The sequence below is a fragment of the Odocoileus virginianus genome, chromosome 17 (assembly GCF_023699985.2).
Source record: "Odocoileus virginianus isolate 20LAN1187 ecotype Illinois chromosome 17, Ovbor_1.2, whole genome shotgun sequence".
In the NCBI taxonomy this organism is placed as follows: domain Eukaryota; kingdom Metazoa; phylum Chordata; class Mammalia; order Artiodactyla; family Cervidae; genus Odocoileus; species Odocoileus virginianus.
The window spans coordinates 9,347,350-9,357,642 of NC_069690.1; the positions used below are offsets into that span (position 1 = coordinate 9,347,350).

At 41.1% G+C, this 10,293-nt stretch overlaps 1 protein-coding gene across 2 annotated transcripts in view; it reads left to right on the plus strand.

Moving 5' to 3' along the window:
* GDPD1 (glycerophosphodiester phosphodiesterase domain containing 1) overlaps nucleotides 1-6,554 on the plus strand; it is a 62,570-nt gene extending 56,016 nt beyond the window's left edge. Inside the window, exon 9 of one of the 2 annotated variants that reach the window (XM_070478558.1) lies at nucleotides 6,254-6,554. In XM_070478558.1, the coding sequence (XP_070334659.1) occupies nucleotides 6,254-6,362 (109 nt within the window). In that variant the 3' untranslated portion in view covers nucleotides 6,363-6,554. The remainder of the gene's footprint in view (nucleotides 1-6,253) is intronic. The other variant, XM_070478559.1, reaches the window with a different exon arrangement.
* Nucleotides 6,555-10,293: the final 3,739 nt, after the last annotated feature.

Genomic DNA, 10,293 nt, shown 5'->3' on the forward strand with positions numbered 1-10,293 from the left:
TAATGAGGTGTAAATTGATAATATAAGTAAACACACCTGAGACTTCTCTCTCATATAAGAAAAATGAAATGCACTTTTATGGTAAATTGCCTCTTGGCATTTGAATAAATAACTTGGGCAGGTAATCCATTAAATCTGTCATTTTCACTTTCACTTATATAACTTATGATTATAGTTGCTAAAGATGCTCTTGATCATCATTGATATAATTCTTTTTTACCGTTTCCCCATTCCAAATTTACTTTGTTGTGGTTCAGTTATGATGCAGTTCATATTATAGGACCGGCATATATTTTGTGTCAATCAGTAAAAGAGAAAGTACCCACTATAGTAAAGATGTTTAGAAAATCATGTTTTAAAAGTTTGATGATCTTTATCTTTCTGGCTTACTTCGCTCTGTATGATGGGCTCCAGTTTCATCCATCTCATTAGAACTGATTCAAATGAATTCTTTTTAATGGCTGAGTAATATTCCATGGTGTATATGTACCACAGCTTCCTCATCCATTCGTCTGCTGATGAGCATCTAGGTTGCTTCCATGTCCTGGCTATTATAAACAGTGCTGCAATGAACATTGGGGTGCACGTGTCTCTTTCAGATCTGGTTTCCTCAGTGTGTATGCCCAGAAGTGGGATTTCTGGGTCATATGGCAGTTCTATTTCCAGCTTTTAAAGAAATCTCCACACTGTTTTCCATAGCGGCTGTACTAATTTGCATTCCCACCAACAGTGTAAGAGGGTTCCCTTTTCTCCACACCCTCTCCAGCATTTATTGCTTGTAGACCTTTGGATAGCAGCCATCCTGACTGGCGTGTAATGGTACCTCATTGTGGTTTTGATTTGCATTTCTCTGATAATGAGTGATGTTGAGCATCTTTTCATGTGTTTTTGTGCCATCTGTATGTCTTCCTTGGAGAAATGTCTGTTTAGTTCTTTGGCCCATTTTTTGATTGGGTCATTTATTTTTCTGGAATTGAGCTGCAGGAGTTGCTTGTATATTTTTGAGATTAATCCTTTGTTGCTTCATTTGCTATTATTTTCTCCCAGTCTGAGGGCTGTCTTTTCACCTTGCTTATAGTTTCCTTTGTTGTGCAAAAGCTTTTAAGTTTCATTAGGTCCCATTTGTTTATTTTTGCTTTTGTTTCTAAAATTCTGGGATGTGGGTCATAGAGGATCCTGCTGTGATTTATGTCGGAGAGTGTTTTGCCTATGTTCTCCTCTAGGAGTTTTATAGTTTCTGGTCTTACATTTAGATCTTTAATCCATTTTGAGTTTATTTTTGTGTATGGTATTAGAAAGTGTTCTAGTTTCATTCTTTTACAGGTGGTTGACCAGTTTTCCCAGCATGTGGTGAACATTCTTATATACTAATATGGATATCTCACTCCCTCACACCCAAACAATCATGAGATCCTAGATATCATATGTTTACTTCTTTTCAATCCCACTGTCACCAGCCTTGTACAGGCCATCATCATCTCTAGACTAGAACGACTTCTTTCTTTTTTCTAATTTTGAAAGTGAAAGTGAAAGTCGTTCAGTCACGTCCAACTCTTTGCGACCCTGTGGACTATACAGTCCATGGAATTCTCCAGGCCAGAATACTGGAGTGGGTAGCATTTCCCTTCTCCAGGAGATCATCCCAAACCAGGGATCGAACCCAGGTGTCCCGCATTGTGAACTGATTCTTTAGCAGCTAAGACACAAGGGAAGCCCAAGAATACTGGAGTGGGTAGCCTGTCCCTTCTCCAGTGGATCTTCCCAACCCAGAAATCGAACCAGGATCTCCTGCATTGCAGGTGGATCCTTTACCAACTGAGCCATCAGGTTTTAATGTAATCCATTTTAAATAGGTAATATATTTACTGGTTCATAGGGTACAAAAGGGTATACAGTGAAATTTCTCTTTCCCCTTCCTATCCTCCAATCACTGAATTCCCTCTCCTGAGAAAGTTGGAAACCAATATTATCACATTTATGCAGTAGGTATTTACTGAGCACCTCCTATAGGTCAGTCACTTATTAGACCTGGAGCTATTAATATAATGGTAAGCAAGATATATGGAAATAGTATATAGACTCATAGATCTTACATTTAGTTTGAGAATACGAACAAAAATTAATTTCAACTGAAGCAAATATTATGAAGGACATAAACAAGGGACTGAGATAAGGAATAACAAGCCGAGGTTATTCCAGGTAAAATGGTCAAGGTAGCCCTCATTGAGGAGGTAGCATTTACACTGAGATCTAAAGCAGGAGGAATGGACCAATTAAAGAATAGGAGGAAGAGCACTTTGAGCAGATGGAAGAGCTTGTGCAAAGGCCCTGAGGTGGGAAAGAGCTTGGTGGGTACTAAGAATAAAAGGAGAGGAGAGAGAAGGGATTTCCCTGGTGGTCCAAGTGTTAAAAATCCACCTGCCAATGCAGGGTACCTTAGTTTGATCCCTGGTCTGGGAAGATCCCACATCCCACAGGATATCTAAACCCAGCATAGAGTCCATGCTGTGTAACAAGAGAAGCCACTATAATGAGAAGCACATGTACCACAACTAGAGAGTCGCCCCCGCTCGCCCCAACTGGAGAAAGGCCCAGCAGCAACGAAGACCCAGTGCAGCCAAAAATAATAAATAAAACACTTGTTAAAAAAAAAAAAAAAGGAGAGGGATAGAACATAGTGAAGAGGTTGGCTTTGGCTTTTCATGGGAAGAAGACTCTTCCTCCATCGTAAATGGAAAGAAAGAAGGGACAAATTGAAGGTGCAAATAAAAGCAGGGCTTTGTTCTTTGCCGGTGGGAAGATTAGAGTTTTCATCCAATGGTTTCTAATTTCTTGACGACAGGTGAGCCAAGGTTTTTGCTAAAACTAAGAATGGAGAAAGGGGTGCAAAAGGTTTGAGAACATAGGAGGCTTTCTGTCATAGTCACCTTGGGAAATGGGAATGTGTTCCTATTAGAGAAACATGATGGGGCTCTTGGGATGCTCTGAGTGCTAACTTGAGGCTTGAGATTCTGCCTTGGACATGAAATTAATTCAGCTGTCATTTATCTAGTCACCAAAAAGAGAGTGATCATTTGAATTAGGAAAAAAAAAACTTGAAGAAAGTAAGTGGGGAAAGAGTAAGGAGAGCATTACGCCTTAGAATATGCTCAGAGAGAGAAAGTGGGGGGGTGAGAAATAAGAAGTAGAGAAGCACAGTGTCCTCAACCACAGGCAGAGAATTTAAGAAAGAAAGTGTTGGGAATTCCCTGGTAGTTCAGTGGTTAAGACTCCACACTTTCACAGCTGAGGGCCCTGGGCTGGATCCCTGATCATAGAACTAAGATCCTGTTAGCTGAGAGGTGGAGTTAAAAAAAAAAAAGTCCCAAATAATTTTTAAAAATAAAAAAGTGGTGGGCTTCCCTGGTGGTTCGGTGGTAAAGAATCCACCTGCCAATGCAGGAGGTACTAGTTTGATCCCTGATCTGGGAAGATCTCATGTTCTGCAGAGTCCCTAACCCCAAGTATGCCAACTCCTGAGCCTGCGCTATAGAGTGTGGAAGCTGTGACTACTGAGCCCACGTGTGGCAACTCCTGGAGCCCGTGCATCCTAGAGCTTGTGCTCCACAACAAGAGAAACCAACACAATGAGAAGCCCTCACACATCTAGAGAGGTGCCCCCTCTCACCACAACTAGAGAAAAGCCCACACAGCAACAAAGACCCAGCACAGCCATAAAAAAATAAATTCATAAAAAAGAAAGTGGTTACAGCAATGTCCCTATCAGAACATTGAGGTCTGGGAAGCGAGCGCTGGACAGGAAGACCGGATCTGGTTTAAAAGGAGGCCTCCCTACCTGGGGTTCATTCATCCCTAGAGTTGATGGAACTGATAACCAGACCACAAAGGGATGAAGACGACTGAATGGCACTAAATGAGGCTGGTAAAAATGAGCCACTTATGCAAAGAAACTGGAGAGCCAAGGCATTTGGAAAGGCAGCAGGGTCAAGTGAGATATGTCCTAAATGGGGAGGTTTATAAATGTGTGAAAAGGAGAAGAAGCTCGTGGAGACAGGCTGGAAATATTGGAGAGAAGAAGACGTGGGCAAGGATCCTTTTCAAGACTGAATGGGCTGTAATTTATTCAACAAATATTTATGAACGCCTGGCAGGATAGGAGCCTGGATGATGGATGTATGCGAACCATGTGGAAAAATTCTTGCCTGCCTTGGTGTGCACGGTCTAGTTAGTAGCTAATCAAGAGCTGAGAGAAGAGGAGGGAAAGGTATCTTTCTCATACTTCAAGGTAGACTGGGAGTAAAAAACACTGGGAAGTTTTGCACTTAGTAGAAAATAGGAGAACTAAAGGTAGTGTATTAGTCTGATCAGGCTGCCATAGCAAAATACGACAGACTGGGGGGCTTGCATGACAGAAATTTATTTTCTGAGGCTGAAAGTACAAGAGGAAGGTACCAGGAGGTGTTGGGGGGAGGAGGGCAGTGTGCTTCCGTGGTGGCCCAGTGGTTAAGAATCCATCTGCCGATGCAGGGGGCACAGGTTCGATCCCTTGTCCGGGAAGATCCCACATGCTTCAGAGCTACCGAGCCCACACACCACAACTACTGAAGTCCTAGCACCCTGGAGTTTGTGCACCAAAATGAGACGCCTGCTCACTGCAACCAAGAGTAGCCCCCGCTTGCCACAATTAGAGGGACTAAAATAGGAAATCTAGTCTGGCCAGCGATTGTCAGGAACTGCTGTGTTATCTCCCAGTTTCCTAGGATACCTACTTGGAAATGTACATAGACAGCTGAAACCAAATAAGTCTATAGGTTGCTAGAGAAGGGGAAAAAAAAACCCAACCAAATGCCTTTTTAAAAATTTAAATTCAAATTAAGCTGCAAGAAACAGTGAGTTCAAAAGTTTTGATAATATGTTACATTTATAAAACTATTTAGATTTTATTTACTTTAACATACGTTTTATATTCTCATGTGTTTCTCACAATAATCTGGTAGAGTAGTTGATATTACAATAGCAAATCTCCATTTTTTAGGTGAAACTGAAACTGGGGGGATTTATAAAGTCACTGGGCTAGAATTGGTGTGATTGGGTCTTCTTAACTTTTGTGCGTGCTAAGTCGCTTCCGTCGTGTCCGACCCTTTGAGACCCCATGGACTGTAGCCCACCAAACTCTTCTGTGCTTGGGATTCTCCAGGCAATAATACTGGAGTGGGCTTCTGTTTCCTTCTCCATCTTAACCTTTGTACCCACTCTGATTTTTCTAATTTATCTTCAATTCACTATTCAGTGCTAAGAAAAATATCAAAAACCAGATAAAGGGGAGGTTGTATTATGATCCTACAAAAAGTAAAATTTCCAGATAAAAGCTGCAGAAAAGAAAATTTCCACACATCAAGTATATGTATTGTTCTCTGACATGACATTTTTTTTTTTGTTGGAGTATAGTTGATTTAAAATGTTGTGTTAGTTTCTGCTGTATAGGAAAGTGAATCTGTTATTCATGTATCTACTCATCTTTAGATTCTTTTCCCATTTGGTTATTATGGAGTATTAAGAAGTTCCCTGTGCTATACAGTAGGTCTTCATTAGTTATCTATTTTATATGTAGTAGTGTTACTTAAACAATGTGACGTGGAGATAAGAATCAATAATTGATGTTCTGTCAGTGACCAAAACCATTAAACAGGGAAGTAGATGGAAAACTACCACCACTTTTCTGAGAATTTCAGAGATCTCAGATAAAAATAAAATCTAGCATTAAACATTTGTGAATCTAACACCCAGAATTGACAACTGTTAATATTTTATTATATATGCTTTAATTTTTTTCTAGCAGAAGAAGTATAACCTTGCAGGTAAAATGCTTCCGGATCCCTATGCCTAGCTGGAGTCTCCCTCCTGCTTGGCCGGTGGGGAGCCCTAGTATGAGATGAGACAGCAGACAGAGTGTGTGGTATTGCTCTCAGGTTCCTTTCTATAAAATCACTTGGGGCTGGCTGAGTCCTCTGACTGAAGGGCAAGCTTACTTCAAGGTGGCTGTGTCTCCAGAACCTTATCCCCCCAGGTTCCAGTAACAGCGCCCCATCTTTCTTCCTCCTATGGGTGGTAAGAGCACTATGACTAGTCCTTGGACATTTTACTATCTTTGTGGTTTCCTCATACCTTTGTAAATTATCTCTCATTAAACAATACTCAGGCTGGCCTAATTTGACCAGGCATCTGTTTCCTCTTTGTTCCCTGACTGATTCAGCTGGGAAGTTAGAAATTCAGACTTTCAGACTTCCCTGGTGGTCCACCTGCCAATGCAGAAGACACAGGCTCTTCGTCCTGGAAGATTCCACAGGCCTCAGAGCAACTAAGCCTGCGTACCACAACGACCGAGCCGGAGCACTCTAGAGCCCACGCTCCCGACAAGAGAAGCCACCACGATGAGAAGCCGGCGCCCCAGAACAAAGAGTTCCCCCACGCTCACCGCAACTGGAGAAAGCCCGTGTGCAGCAACAAAGACCCAGCACAGCTGAAATTTAATAAATGAATATTTTAAATGCAAATTTTCAAGGCTTCCCCCCACTTTCTTTTTCTTTCTTTTTTTTTCAGTAAAGTAATTTAACAATTTATTTTTATTTTATCAAAGTATAGATGGTTTACAGTGTGTTAATTTCTGGTGCATAGCAAAGTGATTCAATCATACACACACACACACACACACACATTCTTGTTCATATTCTTTTTTTTTTTTTTCCATTTATTTTTATTAGTTGGAGGCTAATTACTTTACATCATTGCAGTAGTTTTTGTTATACATTGAAATTAATTAGCCATGGATTTACATGTATTCCCCATCCCAGTCCCCCCTCCCACCTCCCTCTCCACCCGATCCCTCTGGGTCTTCCCAGTGCACCAGGCCCGAGCACTTGTCTCATGTACCCAACCTGGGCTGGTTATCTGTTTCACCCTAGATAATATACATGTTTCAATGCTGTTCTCTTGAAACATCCCACCCTCGCCTTCTCCCAGAGTCTACAAGTCTGTTCTATACATCTGAGTCTCTTTTTCTGTTTTGCATATAGGGTTATCGTTACCATCTTTCTAAAGTCCATATATATGTGTTAGTATACTGTAATGGTCTTTATCTTTCTGGCTTACTTCGCTCTGTATAATGGGCTCCAGTTTCATCCATCTCATTTGAACTGATTCAAATGAATTCTTTTTAATGGATGAATAATATTCCATGGTGTATATGTACCACAGCTTCCTTATCCATTCGTCTGCTGATGGGCATCTGGGTTGCTTCCATGTCCTGGCTATTATAAACAGTGCTGCGATGATACATTGGGGTGCACGTGTCTCTTTCAGATCTGGTTTCCTTGGTGTGTATGCCCAGAAGTGGGATTGCTGGGTCATATGGCAGTTCTATTTCCAGCTTTTTAAGAAGTCTCCACACTGTTTTCCATAGTGGCTGTACTAATTTGCATTCCCACCAACAGTGTAAGAGGGTTCCCTTTTCTCCACACCCTCTCCAGCATTTATTGCTTGTAGACTTTTGGATAGCAGCCATCCTGACTGGCGTATAATGGTACCTCATTGTGGTTTTGATTTGCATTTCTCTGATAATGAGTGATGTTGAGCATCTTTTCATGTGTTTGTTAACCATCTGTATGTCTTCCTTGGAGAAATGTCTGTTGAGTTCTTTGGCCCATTTTTTGATTGGGTCATTTATTTTTCTGGAGTTGAGCTGCAGGAGTTGCTTGTATATTTTTGAGATTAATCCTTTGTCTGTTGCTTCGTTTGCTATTATTTTCTCCCAATCTGAGGGCTGTCTTTTCACCTTGCTTATAGTTTCCTTTGTTGTGCAAAAGCTTTTAAGTTTCATTAGGTCCCATTTGTTTATTTTTGCTTTTATTTCTGAAATTCTGGGATGTGGGTCATAGAGGATCCTGCTGTGATTTATGTCGGAGAGTGTTTTGCCTATGTTCTCCTCTAGGAGTTTTATAGTTTCTGGTCTTACATTTAGATCTTTAATCCATTTTGAGTTTATTTTTGTGTATGGTGTTAGAAAGTGTTCTAGTTTCATTCTTTTACAGGTGGTTGACCAGTTTTCCCAGCACCACTTGTTAAACAGGTTATCTTTTTTCCATTGTATATCCTTGCCTCCTTTGTCGAAGATAAGGTGACCATAGGTTCGTGGATTTATCTCTGGGCTTTCTATTCTGTTCCATTGATCTATATTTCTGTCTTTGTGCCAGTACCATACTGTCTTGATGACTGTGGCTTTGTAGTAGAGTCTGAAGTCAGGCAGATTGATTCCTCCAGTTCCATTCTTCTTTCTCAGGATTACTTTGGCTATTCGAGGTTTTTTGTATTTCCATACAAATTGTGAAATTATTTGTTCTAGTTCTGTGAAAAATACCGTTGGTAGTTTGATAGGGATTGCATTGAATCTATAGATTGCTTTGGGTAGTATAGCCATTTTGACAATATTGATTCTTCCAATCCATCTTGTTCATATTCTTTTCCATTATGGTTGATTACAGGTTGTTGAATATGGTTCCCTAGGTTATACAGTAAGGCCTTTTGGTTTATCCATTCTATATGTAACAGCTTGCTTCTGCTAATCCCAAACTCCCAATCCATCCCTCTGCTCCTCCCCTGCAGCCACGATGTCTATGAGTCTGTTTCTACTTGATAGGTAAGTTTATTTGTGTCATATTGTAGATTCCACATATAAGGGATATCATATAGTATTTGTCTTTCTCTTTCTGATTTCATTTAGTATGATGATCTCTAGGTCCATCCATATTGCTGCAAATGGCATAATTTCATTCCTTTTATGGCTGAGTAGTATTCCATTGTGTGATCTATGGCACATCTTCTTTAGGTATTCATTTGTCAAGGGACATTTAGGTTTTTTCTGGGTTTTAGCTATTGTAAATAGTGCTGCTATGAACATAGGGATACATGTGTCTCTTCAAATTACTTTTATCCAGATATATGCCCAGGTGTGGCATTGCTGGATCATATGGCAACTCTATTTTTAGCTTTTTGAGGAACCTCCATACTGCTTTTTCCATAATGGCCGCACCAATTTAAATCCCACCCCCAACAGTGTAGGAGGGTTCCCTTTTGATTAGATGCTTTCTGTACCTAAGCTTGTTAAATGTTAACTCTTTCATCGACCAGTTTGAAAACCAACCTCACTATTTTTAAATTTTATTTTCCTTTTTAAGAAAATAATAGACTTGGTTTTGTTTGAGCAGTTTTAGGTTCACAGATGATCAAGTCAATAGCGTAGAAAGCTCTCATATACCCGTATCTCCCTTTCTCAGTTTCCCGTACTGTTAACATCTGCCCTTGTTGCCCAGTCGCTCAGTCATGTCTGACTCTTTGGGACCCCATGGACCGCAGCACGCCAGGCTTCCCTGTTGTGCACTATCTCCCGGAGTTTGCTCAAACTCATACTCATTGAATTGGTGATACCATCCAACCATCTCATCCTCTGTCGTCGTCCCCTTCTCCTCCTGCCTTCAATCTTTCCCAGCATCAGAGTCTTTTCCAGTGACTCAACTCTTGCCAGGAGGTGGCCAAAGTATTGGAGCTTCAGCTTCAGCAACAGCCCTTCACTTAATTCACTTAGTTATTCATTCAGTCAACAACTCTAAGTGCCCCCATGTGCCTGTCATCGGGCCAGGTCTTATGGATACACAGGTAACAAGACACAGTTCCTGCCCTTAAAAGAAGACACTCAGTTGAGAAGGAAGCAACTTAATCATGGCTAATTCGGATGCAATAGAAGATTGAGGAAGCAGGAAGCAACTTCAGTGAGCAGGGAAGGCCTCTGTGTGGAGGTGGCATTTCAGACTGAAGCCCGAGATAAAGCCTGAGGGAAGAGTGCTTGTGGCAGAGGAAACCACAAGTGCGAAAGGTGGGAGAGACCTTGGTGTTTTCAAGGAGCAGAGAGGAAGCCACTGAGCTTGGAGCCCAGTAAACTGGAGATACACTGTCAAGTTGGAGAGCTAAGCAGAAGTCTGGGCAGGTCACCGTGAAGTATTTGCATTTTATTCCAAGGGCGCTGAAGTGCCATTAGGATTTTAAGTAATGGAAGTTTGCATATTTTTAGAGATTATTGTTGCTGTTGAGCAGGGGTAGTTTGGAAAAGGACAAGATGGAAGTAAAACCACAAATAACAAATGTCGGTGAGAATGTGAGCAAAGGGAGCCCTTCCACCCAGCTGATGGGAAGGTAAATTGATGTACCTAGTGTGGAAAATAGTACGGAGGCTCCTTTAAAAAA